Source organism: Pinus tabuliformis, chromosome 3_1, assembly GCF_031772625.1.
Source record: "Pinus tabuliformis cultivar Carrire ecotype Pingquan chromosome 3_1, CPIR1, whole genome shotgun sequence".
NCBI lineage: Eukaryota > Viridiplantae > Streptophyta > Pinopsida > Pinales > Pinaceae > Pinus > Pinus tabuliformis.
Genome location: NC_142301.1, coordinates 210221530 through 210241515, shown reverse-complemented (window position 1 = coordinate 210241515; position 19986 = coordinate 210221530). Strand labels below are relative to the sequence as shown.

Genomic DNA, 19986 nt, shown 5'->3' with positions numbered 1-19986 from the left:
TAAGATTTATTATTGGTCGTTGGCGCTCCAACAGTGGATTATAAGAGGAAGTTGATGGGCACTTGGAGAGGACACACCAGCAGTTCAATTTCCTTCGCAGATCTATTTCGAGAGAGCAGTAGTAGTTGTCGGAGAGCCAAAGATCAAAGCAGAGACAGTGAGGGGCAGACACAGTAATTTGAAGGAAATTTTCCAGATCTGGAGAGACAATAGCAAGGAGGTTGAGTTATTCCTAGTGAGGCAGCATAGAGGATTGCGCAGTTGCTTTAGAAGAGCAATTCGATTTGGCTAGAGGAAAATCCGTTTTTAGTTCTAGAGGCCAGGCAGAGGTTACAGAGTGACGGAGAAGCGATTGCTTCAGCAAATACAGACAAAACGACTTGCTGTTTTGGGCAAGTCATCATAGGGCTAGCATAAGCACTGCGCAGAGGCCAATGTGAGGGTTCTAGGAGGACGAGATTCTGAAGGAAAGTTGTGTCGAGGTTGCTTTTGGAAGAAAGGTAATTTCCCTAAATAATTTTGGCTAGATTTTCTCGCTGTTTCTATTGCCAGGTGGGCATCGATAGATTGTACTCAGATTTCATTGCTACATAATAATAAAACCCTCAATTGCTGCATCAGTTTTCCTGCATTGGATTTTTCCGGGAACAATTGTCCAAAAATAACGGTGTCAATTTTATTGTGTGTGCTAGTATTTTCTCAGTTTCCAGTGCTATTATTTCTGTAGTATTTTATTTGTGAAGGTTACAATGTGATTTATTTGATGTTTGCTGTAACAGATAAATTGTTATAATAATTAACAATTAGAAAAATAAATTCCAGCTGCTGCAATAGGATTTCAATTTTGAAATTTTGATATGGTATTAGAGCGTGAGTGATCAACCAGGAACCTCAGAAGTGAAGGAAAGAATTTTGCTACTCATAGGGAGAAGCAGGCTAAAATTCTTGAGGAAGCGTAGATCCTTGACAGGCAAGCTGAGTTGCTGGGGCAACAGTTCGATTTTTAGTTGCAGGTTTGCAGAAAAATCGAGTTTCCCAGAATAGTGATTCCAGCAGTCAGAGGGAGCAACAGTAGCTCATATTTTTGTTGAGCGGATTTCTAGTTGGACGTAGAGGGTTTTGCAGTAGTTTGCAGTCGCAGAATCCGCGTCGGGTGGAAGAGAAAAGCACACACAGCAGAGGGAAAATTTCACTCAGGGAACTTCAAGTCTTAGAAGTTCGATTTTTCCAGGCAGATCAACTATAGCAGCTAGCAGAATTGCGCATTCCAGGAGGGAGTGCGAGTAGCAGAGTTGTACCGAGCAGAGGGAAAGAGGGAGTTTTTGACAAATCAAATATGGCCATCGCAGGGCTTAGAGATCAGGAGAGGTTGGATGGAGCTTCAACTATGTGATCTGGGAGGCTAGGATGTCCTTCCTTCTAGATGAATATGGCCTGAAAGCCTACATAGATAATGTGGTGGTAGTCCCTTAGGATGTGGATCAACTGAAAGAATACAGAAAGGAAATGGCAAAGGCGAAGCGGTTGATCCTAGATGGATTCTGGAACCATATAGTCTCACATATAATGGCCAAGGGAATGATCAAAGAGATGTGGGATGCTCTCTCCACGCTATACCAGGGTACTTTTGAGCAGCGAAAGATGTTCCTAGAGGAGAAGCTGAAATGCATAATGATGTAGAAAGGGGAAGACATAGATCCCTTCCTCACCGGGATTCAAGAGGTCCGAGACCAGCTTGCAGTTGTTGGAGCAACACCTCAACCATCAGAGCTAGTGCAATTGGCTCTAAATAGTGTCTTGGAGGATTGGCAAGTATTCTTCCAAAGTATATTGGGCATAGATGCTTTTCCATAGTGGGATAGGATGTGGGTTGATTTGTAGCAAGAGCAGTTGAGGGAAGCTCCATCAGTGGTAGCAGTATTAGCGGATCGAAGGTGGTGAAGGAGTAGGATAATATGGCCCTCGCATCAAAGGGTCCTAGTTGAAGGTCAAATGCTTCAGGTATGGTGAGCTCGGTCACTACAACACATAGTGTCCTCTTAGGAAGAGGGACAAGTTGGAGAAGCAATATCGGCAGGAAACATTGGCCGAGATTGACAAGATTTCCTCCAGGTTGGAGGAAGACTTTGTGATGATGGCAGCTATACCTCCAGGTGTGAGGTGGGGCAACTTGGAGTTGTAGCCCCAGAGAGCTACATAGGTTGGGAAGGGTCCGTGAGGAGTCCACCTCATGGATCATTACTTGGCTATGGGGGTCCACAATATTCAGTAGCAGGATGGATCAGTGGCAGTTAACGCAATCAGTTCCAGAGTGACAATTGTAGATTAGTAGCAGTCAGATGCTGAGGAGCGTAGTGGAGTGTTGGTAGCAGTGCAAATTTGCGAAGAGCAGAGTCAGCAGAAGCACATATACTTCAGTGGACAGTGCAGTAGCTAGTAGCAGTTAGAGGCTTAGGAGACAAATGCATCATATTGAACACAATGGATTCAATATTTTGGATGTTTCTTAGTTGTAGTTGCAGGCTGCAGCAACAACAGATCAGAAGGAGTTGCAGTGCAGATGTAGAGTTGGAAGCAATACAACAATATCAACAACAACACAGATGTAGCATCAGAGTTGCGCAGTAGTTGGTGGGCAACAACAGCCAGACATCAATAACGTGACAGGAGGTGATACAAAGACGGAGTGTTGTGGTGGGATGTGCAGCACTAGAGAGAACACAGTCCTCGCTAATAAGGAGTGTTAGTTTCTGTATCATCGGATGTGTTCTAGCAACGAAATTTGGTGGAGAGGCTAGAATGCATGAGATCTTCAAAACCCAAAAATCGTTTCTGGGAATTACTCCTAGAAATGATTTAATTAGATTATTAGGAGATTTTTAAATTTTTCCTAAGTCTAAACTTAGGGAATATGGTTAATTAATCATAATTAATTAAGTGAAGTTGCGAATCATCTAGAAACTCACACGGATCAACTCCAAGATGATCTTAGCCATTGATTAAGATTTAATCTTAGCCATTGGTGCTACAACAATGGATTATAAGAGGAAGTAGATGGGCACTTGGAGAGCTCAAAGGACACACTAACAATTCGATTTCCTTGGCAGATCGATTTCTAGAGAGCAGCAATAGTTTCCAGAGAGTCAGAGATCGAAGCAGAGACAGTGAGGGGTAGAGACAGTGATATGGAGGCAGAGTTATTCCCAATGAGGCAATGCAGAGGACTGCGCAGTTGCTTCAAAAGAGCAACTCGATTTGGCTAGAGGAAAATTCGTTTTCAAATCCAAAGGCTGGGCAGAGGTTCCAAAGTGCCAGAGAAGCAATTTCCCTAGCAAAGACAGGTATAGTGGCTTCATCAGAGGCAGTTTTGGGCCAGGCGTCATAGGGCCAGCGTGAGCACTGTGTAAAGGCCAACGTGAGGGTTCCTGGAGGATGAGTTTCTAAAGGAAAGTTGTGTCGGGTTTGCTTGTGGAAGAAGGGTAATTCCCTTAAATAATTTTGGCCAAATTTTCTTGTTGTTTGGATTGCTAGTTGGGCATCCATAGATTGTACTCAGATTTCATTGCTGCATAATAATAAACCCTCAACTGTTGCACTGGTTTTCCCGCATTGGGTTTTTTTGGTGACAATTGTCCAAAAATAATGATGTCAATTTTATTTTGTGTTTGCGCTAGTATTTCTAGTGCTATTATTTCCGCAATATTTTATTTGTGAATGTTGCAGTGTGATTTATTTGATATTTGTCGTAGCAGATAAATTGTTAAAATAATTAACAATTAGAAAAATAAATTCTAATTGTTGCAATAGGATTTCAGTTTTGAAATTTTCACATAGAAACCCACTCGCATTGCCTCTAGAAAATTGATCTAGCAACTGTCAATAGAAACGAGCCTCCGACAACTCACACTAGATAAACTGGGAATTCGCATTGGATGATTCAACCTCCTTCTTGCACAATGGCTCCACCTTCTTCCTTCTCTCGAAAAATTGGAATCTCTAGGAAGAATTTCTCCGGAAGTTCTCTCCTTAATTTCTCCTGCTGAAACCCTGTTACTGGTGTCTCCCACACTATCACTGCGCCCTTGTTACCACTAGAAACCGTTGTGTTTGAGTTGATCTCCAAAGACCCCATTGATCACCTCTCATAATCTCTTGTCGAGAAATCAATGCCCACGATCAAATCACAATTGATTGCTAAGATCATCTTGACTTCATTCAATCACTTTTCTAGAAGTCACTACAGAAAAATTGATTTGTCTCAATTAATCCCGATTAATTAACCACTTTTCCTAAGTTAGACTCAAGAAAATAATTAAACTGGCTAATTCAATCTAATTAAGACAATTTTCATTAGAAACTTTTTCTGGGTGTTGGAGATAATTAATCCATCAGTGTTTCTAGCCTCATAGACACCACTTGAGACTAGAACACCTGTCTAAGCTACACAAACTAACAATCAAGGCATAATGTGACGTAGGGCTTGAGAATTATCAATGTAAACAGAACGACCTATGATTAGAAGGCCACAAAAAGGCTTCCAATAGATGTATACTTTCAATTTATGGAACAAGAAGCCTTCATTAAGCCCCAAGTTGAAGCCTATGGAAGACTAGGGCTTTTATAGGGCATAATCTACCTAGGGCAAGGGACATTTTCCCTAAAATAGAGAAATTAACCACGGGAATGACTTTGTTTTGAGGAAAATACCTCACCTCCATGTGTTGAATCCCTCTACCAAGGAACATTTCAAACCCTACTTGAGAAATGTGCCTTAGCCCTAGCTAGCGCTTACCTTAATAGTCTGAAAATCAGGTTGGAGAGGAGGAAAATGAAATTTAAGATGATTTTCAAGATAATCAAATCGTCAACCATGCAATAATAGGCCAATGCCTCCACCTTGGGTGATGGAGTCCAGGGGATGGTTAAAGATGGCTAAACCTTGACAAAGGAGTAAGGGAATAAGAAACCCTATGTTTAAAACCCTAACTATCACTTTTATGAGGGAGCAAAGTCAATGGGGAGAGCTACTCTAAAGGTTCGCCCATGGGATTTTCATTCACATTCTATAACCGGATAATGCATGCAATACTATCATCAAGAGTCCATAGAATACTTTCCAACCATAAATTTGCACATAGAAACCCCAAATAATCAACCATTCCATACAATATCCACAAATAACAAAGATTTATCGAATACAAGGTACACATACAAAATAGAATGCATGAACAAGTCTTTTGTTGCTCCAAAATGGCATCTCCAAAGCCAAGATATAGCTCTGTTAGCAAAAATCTAGCATAGATCACATCTCTAGAAGATTCAATTTACATTTCAGTTGGGCTGAACTTCTCTAAGAGGGATGAAAATATCATAAGTGATGATCAACAAATGAGAGGAGCCTATCCTCTATTTATATGACGATTAGGACTTCTAATTTTAGTTTACAAAGCCCCTAAAACAAGTTTGACTTCTAACTTCTAAGTAACCTTGTGTTAGAAGCTGACCCATTAGCCACCATAAAATTATGCCTAATTTGCCCACACATGTGAACCATAGCCTCTAAAATGCTGACATCGTCCAAATGTCATGTCCAAGGGTCATGAGGTGTCAAAGAAGGTGTAGAAGCTTGGAAGATAAAAAATTAAAGGGTTGGACCTCAAATTCACCTCAATGTCTCCTGTGGGGTCCCAAGTGTGAAAATTCCTACACTCGAAGGAACCCTCACTGCAGCAAATCTGAATCTACTTCACCTACTTGATTTTTTAAATTACATTCATCAAGTTATTCTTCTGAATACTGAAGCAAATTACTTTTGCAGCCTACACTAATTAAATATTTGATCTCATGAAATAGAAAACAAAGCAAAAACAAGATACATAGGAGTCTAGGACACTTATCTTTGGACACAATAGCCCCCGAAAAATCCCAATGCGGGAAAAACGGTGCAACAATTCTGAGGGTTTATTATTATGCAGGAGAAATATCTGAGTACAAATCTAGGATGCTCATATAACAATCCTTTACAGAGAAAAGTACTGGCGGAAAATATGAGTGAGTTTTACCTCATTTCACCTGACAGAATTCCGGTTGATCTAGCACAAGATTGGCTAACCCTGCCCATTTCTGCGTTGGCTTTGCGTCAACCCTGCATCACCTTCTCTGCCCTCTGCGTTAGCTTTCTCGGCTGTTCTGTCAGTTCCCGGCAGTTCCGACAGTTCTGGATTCTGTGTGACAAGTAGCTTTTTTGCTCTGCGCTGGCCCTTTTGGCTCTGCATCAGGACTGCATGGGCCCAGACTGGCCCAGCGTCACCCTTCCCCGGGTATTGCGCTACCTCTCTGCAAGCTCTTTTCGCTTCTCTGTTAGTATTCTCTATAAAGTCCTTTCGGATTCAAACTGCCCCTCTGTTGCTGAATGTCACTTAGTTCGAATTTCTCAGCTTCCTAGCCCCAGAAATCAAACCCTAGATCAATTCTGTGTGTGTGTGTGTATCCAAATGAACCCCAAGCCTCCATTTTATACTTTTCTTGTTGAGTCTTCAACGACCGAGATTAAGTCTCTAATCAACAGCTAAGATTAAAACATGACTTGATCTGCCCTCTAGATCATTCTCACCCATATTTTGATTAATACCCATTAATATTTTAATTTCCCTAAGTTTAGACTTAGGAACTCCATCAAAAATATTAATTATTTTAATAAAATACAATCCGGGTGGAATTTCACCATACGGTTTCTGGGTTCTTTAGAACTCATGCGCATTAGCTTCTCCACCAATTTGCAAGGCTAGCACACTTTCGATGCTACCAAAAACTAACACCAAGATCCCACTAGGGTGCTATAAAGTGCTCTGCAACTACTAAATGAGGCCTCCTCCTCTCCAACGTTAGGGCTTCCTTTGGTGCTACAAGCCCTCCCTAGTCTCTTAGTGTGAGACCATCTTCATCTCAGCTCTAAATCAACTCCTGCCCAACGGTTTGTGTCAAGGCCAGCCTTGGGGTATATTGGGTCGAGTGGTGTCATCCTGAAGAATGCTCAAAACCAGGTGAAAGTCAACCAACGTCCTGGGTCTTAGAGGTACTCTCGGATGTGTCATCTGCTAGTGCTGCTAAGAGGCTCTAGACTATCAACAATGCACTTTCTTCGGCCAATGTACTTCTCTGAAGGGTTTGCGTACCTATGGAGCGGGTCCCTAAAGCTTGGGCTGTTGAACCACCTAACAAAAAACAAGGATTCTAGTGAAAGAAACCATCCATTAGGGACTAAGATCAATAATGCATCTAAGTGAACCAAAATTGAGTGTTAAGGGAAATTTAATACTTCAAACACGAATCCCCTTCCAAAATCAAGACCAAGATCTCGCAAAAGTGTTGTCTCCCTAGGTAGGGATGGCTAAAGTTCAACCCTATTAGGTGCTTCCAACCCCTAAGGGGAAGCAATAGTTCCCTGGTCCCCTCTTGTGCACCTTTTACTTATTCTTGATTATTCCTTGTATTGTTGCTTATAACTCAAGGGTTAGAGCTTGCTTTGTATGATGTAGCAGTTTTATTACCCCTTTAAGATGATTCAGTTTATCACTCATCAGAGTTGGGACATGCAAGGGTTCCTTTCGATGTAATGGAGCATCACGTGCTCAAGAATTGGGTGATGGCGATATTAGGTAGAGCTCATGCTAAGTTTTTTGCCAACATGCTAATTCTTATGTCCAAACCATCTTTTGCATTTTGATTTTTCTTTCTTTTATTTTATTATGGCCATGATATGCTTTCTCCTTTTCTTTTAGTTGCATCAACCTCCTAGGACAAAGTTTTTGGGCCCTACTCAAGGTATGTGAACATGTGAGCGCCAAATCCCCACAAACCAATGACAAATTGTACTTGAGGAATGGAGGTGAGAGATGGGGCATGTGATGTGGCATGGAAGGTGTTAAGTATGGGATAGGGAAAATGGAACAGGGTATCTCAGTCATGTCTTTCCAGGTAGTGCTCCTCCTATAACCCAAAGGGCCTTAAGAGAGGTCCCACTGGACGAGGGTCAAAGATTAACCCCCTTGGTAAGGTGAGAGAACAAGAATACGGTCAAGGTTTGTCAATCTTTCATATCACCCCATTATTCATACTAATTTCCCAAAAGCAAACAAGTATAAGCACCTGATTGCAAAACGATCAAAGTACTTTATGAGTGGTAGTCCACCTTCATCCAAGTGCTAATGCTAGATGGGTGAAATGCACATCGCTGATGCAAGTAGTGGAGGCACTTGGAATATCATCATCTAATGGTGGCTGGTAGGGGCTACTAGCAGTTTCGCTGACTAGTTGGCTATCAAATGTAGGAGAAATATTTCCTCCTATGGTGTTACCCATTTTGGTGGGTAAGATCTGGCTCCAACTCGTGGACATGAGCTCATCGTAGAGCGCATGATACAATAAGTTTGAACAGGGAGTTCATGAGAACTCCAACAATCCTTGGGCTCACAAACCTCTAATCTGCACATCCAAATCAACTTGTTTGGGAGCATGGGCACTGGGTGTAGGGTATCACCCATGTTTTATATGATGATAAAAAAAGGCGTACAAAAAATAAAGTCTATGCTAAGTGCAAGCTTAACTACGATGAAACATAATATGAGAATGCAAGATTTTTAGTATGCTCACACAATATGGAATGCAACTAACTACTATGCAATTTTTTTTGTTATATGTAGGTTATACTAGGGAAATATTCCTTCAAGGGTTGACCATTTACCAACAAAGGGATGGGCTTGCCTTCTATGTTTTCTAGATGATACGCATTAACATCAACAATGTCAACAATTTTGTATGGGCCAGTCCATAGATTATCAAGCTTCTTATGGATGCCAGGTTTCTATCTCCTCTTATCCCACAAAAGGACCATGGTTCCTGGCTCAAAACCCCGGGGTCTAGTCCGTCTGTCTAAAGTGTTCTTAACTTTTTCTTGGTTCTTACCAACTTGGTCGAGGGCCTTACGTCGAGACTCATCCATCTTAGTGATTTGATCGATCCCAGATTGTATAGGATCTTGCTGGTCAGGAACACTTTGAGGCACTCTAGTACCAATAGCTTCAATTGAATGGGTAATTTTGCTTTTGCCCCATACACAAGTTGGAAAGGACTAAAACCTGTGGAGGCTTTCATAGTTGTACGGTCAACCCATAAAGCATATCTAATCTTACTATCCCAACTTCTCTTAAATTCACCGACTATCCTTTTAATAATTTTCATGAGGTTCTTGTTACTTGACTTGGCTTCACCATTGCCTTGGGGATAGTAATTGGAAGAATGCGCTAACACGAGGCCATACTTACAACACATGGATGCAAGAGCCATGTAATTGAATGCCTTGGCATTATTGGTTATAATTTTAGTAGGAACCTTGAACCTTGTGATTATATGATCCTCAAGGAAGTCAATCACTACTTGGTCATTTGATTTCTTAGTGCGAATGGCCTCAACCTATTTGGTTAGATAGTCAGTGGTAGTGAGGATCCATTTGTGACCATTACTGGAGTTGTCTTTGAATGCTCATATAAAATTAAGGCCCCATTGCTGGAATGGAGATTCAATGAGAACTCCTTTTCCTGTGAATAACTGACATGGTTGACAAGTCATAACAGACTTTAAGGTATCAACAAAATAGCAGACCAATAGTAAGTGCACTGAGTATTTTGTGAGTGGTAGTTCTAGCAGCGTAGTGCCTATTGCCCACCACTTGTGGGTAGTATTCATAGGAGAATTTTTTTCTCCTAGATGGTCCTCAGTGGATAGCTAGCCGCCCCTTGCAGCCGCCAGATAGCTTGATGTGCCATTATCTCCGCCACCTGAGTCGACCATCTGGTTCCTCACCCATCGTTATGATTTTATGTTTGAAGGTGGGCCTCCCGACCTCGAAGGTATGTCTTTTCATTGGTGTAGTTGAGTAATTTTGTTTACTTATCATGGACACTTTTGGCCATGGATTGGAGGGGAGATTCGAAGTAAAAAATGGGGTAGGTCTGTACTCTTGCCTCGTCTGCCCAATTTGATGGTTAACCTTGTATCCTAGTCCTGTGGGTTCTCCTTTACTAGTTGCCAAGCTTTAAACGTGGCACTACATGGGAAACCTCTACTTTGGTTGCGTGGCCTCGTTTCCCGATACCACATATATCATCCCCTTTCTACTCATTACAACCCCATTCATCATTTTTCCCATTTGGGTCCACATTTGTCCTTTGGGTCCACAAAGGGTTAGCCCCTCCCTTGCCCACACCTTGGATTGGGCCTAGAACGATGGTTCGAGGGTTGATGCAGCGAAAAAGAAAAGAAAAAACATAATTTGGCCAATCTCAATAGGAAATTTACCACAAAATGCAAAAGATGGTCGGGACATGCAAATTTAGCGCGTGGGCAAAAGCTAATCATGAGCTCTACCCTTATCTATGGCCATCACCCTAGTTCCTATGGGCCCTAGATGAGCCCCCTCCACATTAAGGAACCCATGATTTTCCCGACCCATGAACTGCCCCACCTTGAAGGCAGTATCTATTGCTGTATCCTACACATCATGCTCTCATTCCTTGTAGCCCTGAGAAGTTATGAAGAAAAATCAATCAAAGGCAAAAGGCATATGAAGAATGGTGGAAAAACAAAGGCCGAGGTAACTCATGTACCACGATTATTCCCTCCTACACCCACATACCCAAGTGTGGGATTCCCTTATTATAGCTACTTGTGTACCATGGCATGTGGCTTGGAGCCTTCCCTTGGTCCCCACTTCATTCCATCATTGTATCACATACCACCTACCACCTACCATTTGATGGATGTACCATGGACATGTCGCCTCCTTTAAAGGCTGAAACCACCTAATAGGGTCCTTGGTTAACCCTCTTATTGAGATTGGAGACACTTGTACATGCCAAAGTCCACTATGGAAGGGCATGCCACCATGAAATGCCCATTTGATTCCATGATTTGTAAACTCTTTTACTTGATTATTCTCATGATTTGTTGTGCTGGAGGGCAAGTGGATGCATTGGATCTTATGTAGGATTGTATGTGGGTCTCCATTTGGGGTTTTGTCTTCCTATACAGGGTCCAAGCCCTCCAAAGGGGCACAGTGGCACTTGCAGGGTGAGCGTTGAGAGCCATGGACCTCCACCATGGCAAAGAGCACTTCTTGGATCCACAATGCCATTCGTTGATTGCTCGTGTTCCACCTTTTTGGATGAGGATGATGCACCTAGATCACCATGCTCAACTGGTTTCACACTTGCACCATACACTTGACAGGTGTTCCAGGGCCCAGATGAGGATGTGTCTCGCCATGGGAGATAAAGGCAGGGCATACATCATCATCCTAGCCCTTACAGATGGTATAAAGGCATTATTGATCCACTTGGAGACCCATGAGGAAGATCGATGTAATATACATGATAAAGAAGATCGATGTAATCTCTGTTGTAATGCAGCAAGCCATGAAGCTCATAGCTATGAAGAGTCTCTCAGTGGAAGTACAGGGATATTCTCAGTGATGTTACAACAGTAATGTATGTCTCCATGATGCAGTGAAGATGATGATTTCAGCAGTATGAAGAAGAGGATTGGTGGCTTGGTCTTGGAGTGGCTCAGTTAGTCAAGGGTCATGGTCTTGGTGTTCATCAATTGGAATATCTATAAGAAGAATTTTAAGCTGGTTTTCCCCTTCAAGAGGTAGAGGTTTTGGCCTTGACAGAATGCCAACTTATTGTGTTCTTGTCTCTTTGTTATGGTAGCTATTTAATGATTAAAAAAAAAGACGCACTAATGATTAACAAGCTAAGCATTAATAGTTATCATGTAAAGAAGAATCTCATTAACTCCACGCCCTAGATTCTTCAACATCTTCTACCCTCCTACAAGGTGTTAATAATTTTTCCTTTCCAACAACTGCCGATCAATAAGCAAAGTCTGAAACTGGAGATTTTTACTTTCTGCAGAAAATGTACATATTGTTTGATAATACAGCTGGCATTTCATATGAGAGATCCTATGCCATCACAATAAACACTTCTGATGTTCAAGACATAGGGTTCAAGTTCGTTGGCACCATTGGTCAAGAACTTGCTCAAGGACTATAGAGGTTTACTTAATGTGATGAAACATGTCCGAGTTAAAGCATGTATGTAGAAGATAGGAGAGCTAAAGTGAAAACCAGGCCTGACTCAGTGGTACTAGGACCTGGTTTCCCTATGTCCACTTGACCAAATTTCTAGTTCTTTTCTGACTGAGTGGTACCCTTTCTTCCTTCAACTATCAACCAGACATTCTCTCTCCCCGTTAGCAGCGCTCTGCCCATTTACCTTGTCTGCCTGGTGATTTCCAGTTTGCCTTTCATTGGCTATCTTGATTAACCTTTCTTTTACCCCACCTTGTTCCAACCACCTTCTTGGTTTTGTATCTTATGCATTTTTTGGTTAGCTGATTGTTCATCACCACCCTCATTATACTGTTTTCTTTCTGTCTTTTCATTCTTTTTTTTTAAATGATAGTCTTTCATCAAATAGTTAGGAGAAAAACAGGCAAAACAGCTGTTGGCTGACCTTCCAAACTTGTCCATATTGGTGATGCTGTCATAAGTCATGTATTCAAAGGGGGAAGTTGTCTTGCCTCAGTAAGTCCCTTTTTTGATGCCAACTTAAATCCAATTACAACATTTGTACTGGGCCCATTAATTGCTCCTTTCTCTTCTCCATGAAGACTAGGACTGTAACACAGCATGCACACAGAAAAATAATGTTTGTATTTTTCCTGTGTAAGATTTCTTTCATTTGTTCCCCGATGGTTCCTATACCTAAGAAACAAAATGTCTTTACTTCAAATGTGAATTCAACTAGGATGAGTTGCTTTTCAACATCATATGAAAGTTTCTTTTAGAGCTATTGTAGTTTTCTTTCTTGTCCAAGCCTTGAATGCTAGGGAGTTCTTTAGAAGGGAAAACTGGGTGCATGACACGTGCATTTGTAGTCAACAATTGCATATGACATCTTAACTATCTACAATTTTTTTTTCCTATTCATTTTTTTTAAATATTTATTGCTTCCTGGGCTGGAATATTATTTGCATGCTCATAGGAGGAGACTAAACTATTTTCTTACCATCATCTGTACTTGTTCTGTATTTATTTCTCATAAATGATGGCATTTCTATGGTTGACAGAGAAGTATATGGGACATTGCAAGGCTTTACAATTGCGATGCGACATTAGAGGGGATTGAGGCGTGTCGCAGTTCTTTGGGCCTAGAGAGTATTTTCTTAAAGTGCTTTGGTGCTGCCAATATTTCTACAGTGCTTATTGATGATGGAATTCACTTTGATAAAATGTATCCTGTTGCCTGGCATAAGAACTATGTCCCAAATGTGGGTAGGATTTTAAGGATTGAGACTGTTGCTGAGGGGATCCTTAATCAGGTAAGATATCTCTTTAATTCTATTGCCATTTGGATTGAAGTTTTTTTTACATGAAAAAATATACATATTTATATCTTCACAATATGTAAGAGGCCATTGCAGCTATGGAAAATAAACCTATTGTAAGACCTGTGGACAACCACTATTATCCATCTGTGGCACAAGAAAGCACATCATATTCTTTAGAGATAAGTTGACAATCCATTGAACTTCCAAATTGAATTTTGTGGCAGGGTCCACCGGATGGTACAACATGGTCACTAGAGAGGTTCGTTCAGCTGTTTCAGTCGACATTGAAATCATATCCTTAAGAGAGGTTCTTTCCATTTTTTCTTACATTTCGTACCTCGTCTTCTTGAATGGAAACTAAGAAGTCCATTAATTTCTTGGGTACACATTTTTTTACTACATCTTTCTTTACACATGCCAAGGGCGTTGTTGCCTTTAAGAGTATAGCTGCTTATCGCAGTGGTCTTAATATAAATCCATTGGTGAAAAGTCAAGAGGCAGAAGATGGTCTTTACAAAGATTTAAGCGGTAAGCCTCAACGGTGTTCCTTCAATTGGCGTCTTGACTAAACCATTTTATGGTGATGAATGTTTTAACATTATGATGTTAAGTTGATTTTAATAATAGCTGATATGTTAAGTTTTTAGTAGTAATTGATGGCTTTGGATTTACGTGTTATGTCTCAGCCAGGAAGCCTGTACGCATTAGTAACAAAAGCTTCATTGACTACATTTTTACTCTCAGCTTGGAAGTGGCCACATCTTTTGATTGTCCCATGCAAATACATACAGGGTAATTTTTGCTTTTGTCTCATGATAATTAAACATTTCCTGCCGTTATTTTCTATCTGAATTAAGCTTTCCTCACGAGTTTCTAATACCAACTACTGTGTCGGTTGTTTCTAGATTTTTATATTACATTTCACTGGGGACAGCTGGTCTGTATTTAAGCTGTGAACTGTGTGCGCAACTATGAGAGTATAAATTAAAATGAGAAATAACCACGAAAGATTTATACAATAGAATACACATTTGGAGATGGATATTGTCAATACCTACTTAAGTTACCAACTGGACTTTACCACTTACAAATGTTCTAATGAACTGCCCCACCTTAAGGGGGTAATAACTGCTTTACATCATACGCAACATGTTCTAATATCCCAAGCCCCGAGTAGCAATACTAAGAAAATCAAGAAAAGGCAAAAGACAAATAAATCCACGATTGTTCCCTCCTATATCTATATACCCAATATATGGACATCTCTCATCATTGATATCCTTGAACCCAAGGCATTTAGCCAATGTTCCACTAAGACTCTGGGACAGGGAGACGCACAGGGGACTTGTGAAAGTACCCTCAAATTTTAGAGAAATTTAGGGGGGGATGGGGAGATGTCGAGGTATTGAATTAAATGAAAGCACAAATCTATTGATCAATACATAATTGAATTAAATAATGAAATACACTAGTCCATTTTCATCATTCATACTAGTACATACATCATTCATCCATACACCACAAGATTCAATAATGAAATACATTGATCCATATTAATCATTCATCATTCTGGAATTTACATTGATTTAAAAATTAATTTTATCATTCATCATTCTAGAATGTAAATTGATTTAAAATTTAAATTCATCACTCATCATTCTATAATCTAATTAATACTAAACAAAATAGATCATAATAGATAAAAAAGTTATTAGAATCGAACCGGTGATCAAATCGGAAAACACTTTGAAAGGAGAATTGGTCAAAACTGGCCTAGTACTGGTAAAAAAACAAGACCAAAAAACTAATCGACCAAAAACACCTAATATTCAAATTTTAGAGAGAAACCTATATATTCATGTGCATCCATATAAACCAAACCATTTATACACAAATAAGCAAAAGTTCTCATCTATATAACATGTAAGGGTTCACATAACCAAAATAACACTGAGTGCAATCCATCTTTGAACCGAAAATATATCAACAAACAAGCTCTAGATGGCCTCTCTCATCCAAAAAGTCATGCTACAACAAATACGTACATATCTGTGAAAATTTCTGAATCTACACATCAGAAACCCCCTCTGCAATTACTAGTTTAACATCTCCTACTTGTTCTTTGCATTAACAAGTTATTTAATTACATAAATATCGATGTAAAACACTATTGCAGCCTACACATAAATACAGATCATGAACTGAAATACATTGAGACAATCACACAAGGGACACCGTTATTTTTGGACAATCGTCCCCTAAAAAATCAAATTCGGGAAAATCGGTGCAGCATATAGAGGGTTTGTATTATTAAGCAGATTCTTGAATACAACTAGGGTGCCAAATATGGCTCACCCAACAGAGAAAAATCTTGGCAGAAGTACCTCTATCCAGAGACAGATATTCCGGAAAATTCAGCAACTGGATGATCAAACCCCACAGATGCCCGACTGTTCCCAGTGCTGGGTAGCAATTGCTGCTCCAAGCTCTGCGCTGGAACTGCGTCACCTCCTCTAGGGTCTGCGTCACCTCCACAGTGAGCCTCCTTTGCTCAAAAAATCGATTTGCTGAACTACTTTCTCTTAGCCCCACAAAATCTCCCCAGCTCTTGCCTCTAAGGGCCTACGTCAGCCCCTACGGCTTTTGCGTCACTTGCGTCAGCCCCTACGGCCTTTCCATCACCCTCTCTAGGATTGCGTTGTCTCTCCTAACGCTGCTCTGCCTCTCTGCTATGTATTCTTCGGCCTCCGACTGAAGTTCCCTTACTGAACTGCCCCTCACTGCAACTCAGATCACTAGCTTGATTTTTTTAACAAACCTCACCTGAGAAAAATCGAACTCTTTGATCTCTTGGTGTATCTCCAACTGACCCTCAAGCCTCCTCTTATATTTTTCCTATTGATGAATCAATGACTGAGATTAAGTCCCTAATCAACAGCTAAGATTAGAAATAGCTTGATCCTCGTCACTTAGAACCTTCTCACCCATATTCTTATTAATACACATTAATATCTTTATTTTCCTAAGTTTAAACTTAGGAACCCATTAAAAATATTAATTATTTTAATAACTCCTCATCTGGGTGGAATTTCTCCAAATGATTTCTGGGTTTTGGAGATCTCATGTGTTCTAGCCCCTCCACCAAATTTCAGAGCTAGAGCACATCCGATGCTACCCAAAATCAACAATATCATCAAAGTCATTACGTATATTGGGATCTTTGTCATCAATATCACCCTCTAAGCATTAAAATGAGATAGAAAAAAATGTAGCATGCCAAGTCAAGATTTTGTTTGAGTGATGGGCACATTTTTAGTAGGGGTCATGATAGAGGAGTTCGACAACCATTGCATCTAACATCAAGGTACATAGAGGGCTTGGTGCTCTTGATTAAATACTACTTCCATACCCTCGTACATGACAAAATCCAATGGAAACATTGCAATCCCCCCAATCCTGAAATCTTGAAAAATTGTGAAGTTTGCTGGATTTTGAGTGAGATCTAAAATTCTACTTTCTCCATATGAAATTGTAATATCCCTCCCCAGGAATATTTCTCAAATACCAACAAACCCCAACAAGAAAAACGTACAAGTGGTATAATAGCCGGGAAACTCACAGAGATGAAATAACGATAGTGCAGCAAACAACAATGTATACATGAAACGTAAATAAATACTCAAGAAATGCAGCAAGAAATGCTAAGCCATTTTATTATATTGAGCAATAAAATGAGTACAGGTGGTGATCAGAAAGATGGCACCTCGACTTGCACAAGGCAAGTGAAGAAATACACTCAGAATAGCAAAGGAATGGCCTCACACTGATCCATGTCCCAGCTGCTAGGAAACTGTCGTGCTGCTGCTGCTGCTGGAAATCGAATGAGGATTTGGGGTTGTTCCCCTCCTCAGAAAAGGCTGAAACTCTGGAATTGGACTCTACTCAAGAAACCCAGGAAAACCCAGAAAGCTTTCCTGGAATGGCCAAACCTCGAAAATCACCCCCTTGGGGTTCTGCGCAGTCTCTCAAGGCTCTGCGCTGTCACTGAATGAAACCCTCCAGAAATCTGCCTGAAACCTCTGCCAAAACCCTCCATAAATCTGCCTGAAACCTCTGCCAAAACCCTGCAATATGCAAGGGCTGATCCCCTGCTCAATCTCCCAGCACAAATCCTAACCCTCAAGCCAGAACTCCTGCCAGAAAGAATTGCATCATCCCTCTCAGTGCTGCGCAGTCCTCCAAGATGCTCAATCCTCCTACCAGAAATGCTGATGAAACTACTACCAAAACGCTGATGAAACTACTACCAAAACGCTGATGGAAATACCTTGCCCGAGTAGGCACTCGAAGTCCCCCGGGGCTAAGGGTGAGATCTCCGAACGGAGACACTCAATGCACTAAATAGTGCTGCAGACTAGCTAAACAGCCAGCGTGCTCTAAGTTGAAGTGACTAGCTCAAATGCACATAACTGGAATGATCAAAATGAGGGGGCTCCTCTCTCTTTTATATCCTTTGCCTCTCTCAATCCCAAGGCTCACCTCCTCCTGCGTGATTCCCCTCTTGCCACATGTTCCTTTCCTCCTGCGCAGTTCCTCCATGTGTCTGCGTGGGCTCCATTTCTGCGTCCCCCTTTGGCCCCCTTGGCTCCCCTTTAAGTCACAACGTTGTGCTACTAGGAAGTGACTTTTTATTCTAAAAGTGAGCTATGTCCTCCTTCCTCACTTTTTATTTACAAATAACTATAGAAGGCAAAAATTGAACAAAATCGAATATTCCAATTAGCCATGGCTAATTAGGAATGTTACAGTCTCCCCAGGCAAAATGTTGCTTGTCCTCAAGCAATTGAAGTGATGGATGCTGTAAGATCTTCTCACTCTTCCAAGTGGCATCCTCATCTGGCAAAGTCTTCCACCTCACCAAGAATTCCCGGACCGTCCTGCTCCGCGGCTGCCTCTCCCTGGTATCAATGATAGCCTCCGGCTGCAATTCCAAATGCCCCTCATCATCCATGGGTGGTAGCTCACCTGTCACTGTCACCTGCTACCCCAATGCCTTCTTTAGGCATGATACATGAAAAATGTTATGAAAACTCCAACTCATATGCAACTTGTCCAATCCTGCGTATCACCCTGTATGGCCCATAAAAGCGGGGCTTGAGCTTCTCAGCCCCCTTCTGCTTCAGTGACGACTGTCGGTATGGCTGTAATCGTAGGTAGACCATGTCCCCTACCTCGAACTGCCTCTCCACCCGACCCCTGTCGGCATACAGCTTCTGCTGGTTCTGTGCTGTAGCCATGTTATCCTTGAGAGCTCGGAGGATATCCTGACTCTCTTGGATCCAAATCTTGGCTCTAAGAGCCCTGCTATCACCAAACATCACGTCAACAAAAGATAAAGGATGATACCCATATAAGGCATAGAATGGTGACATACCAATGGACATGTGATGTGAAGTATTGTAGCAGTACTCCCCCAGATGCAGCCACTTCAGCCATGCTCGCTGCTGCCCACTGACATAGTTACGCAAGTAGCCCTCTAGCCACTTGTTAACTATCTCTGTCTGCCCGTCCGTCTGTGGGTGATAACTGGTACTCGGTGTCAACTCCGTCCCCACTAACCGGAAAAGCTCCTGCCAAAACCCGCCCATGAAACGGCTGTCCCTGTCACTGACGATGGTCTTAGGAAGACCATGTAGCCTGAAGATCTCTCTGAAGAACAACTCGACCACCTGTGCTGCTGTATAGTGTGTGGATATGGCAAAAAAATGTGCGTACTTTGTCAGTTGATCAATGACGACAAAGATACAATCCTTGCCCTGTACCATGGGCAATCCTGTGATGAAGTCCATCGAAATACTATTCCATTTTCCCTCCGGAATGGGAAGAGGCTGCAATAAACCCGCGGGATGGCTCATCTCTTCCTTGTTCCTCTGGCAAACATCGCACTCCCGGATGTGCTGGAGTACGTCCTCCTTGAGGCCCTTCCATGAGAACCTCTCTCTAATGGCCCTGTAGGTTTTGGTAAACCCCTGACGTCCTGCTAGAGGTGAATCATGTGATGCCTGGAGTATCTTCTTCTTGAGCTGAGACCCCTCAGTCAAGAAGATCCGGTCCCTATAATAGATGATCTCATCGACCACCCTGTACCTATCATCTGCCACCTGTCCATCCAGAACCTCACATGCAAATCTGTCCTTGGAGTACTCTACTAAGAGTCGAGCCCTCCAATCTGTATCCAAGCTCATAAGAGACAACGTGGTTGGTCTACGTGAAAGGGCATCTGCTACCACGTTGTTCTTACCCTTGACATACTCAATGTCAAAGTCATATGCTTGGATCTTACTGATCCATTTCTGCTGCCTCTCTTGTAGCTGCTTTTGCTCCAAAAAGAAATTGAGGCTGTTGTGATCAGTCCTCACCCTGAACCTGTTACCCACCAAATACTGCCGGTACTTAGCCAATGCATGCATGATGGCCAGCATCTCCTTGTCGTATATGGAATACAACCTCTCGTGCGGAAGGAGCTTCTGACTC

General features: G+C 41.6%; 1 protein-coding gene across 1 annotated transcript in view; it reads left to right on the top strand.

The window, feature by feature from the left end:
* Positions 1-19986, top strand: part of LOC149186530 (protein fluG-like) — a 402550-nt gene that overhangs the window by 58989 nt on the left and 323575 nt on the right. Inside the window, exons 2-5 of the mRNA XM_089411027.1 lie at positions 13192-13443; positions 13677-13745; positions 13866-13980; positions 14139-14244. Of these exons, the coding sequence (XP_089267153.1) occupies positions 13192-13443; positions 13677-13745; positions 13866-13980; positions 14139-14244 (542 nt within the window). The remainder of the gene's footprint in view (positions 1-13191; positions 13444-13676; positions 13746-13865; positions 13981-14138; positions 14245-19986) is intronic.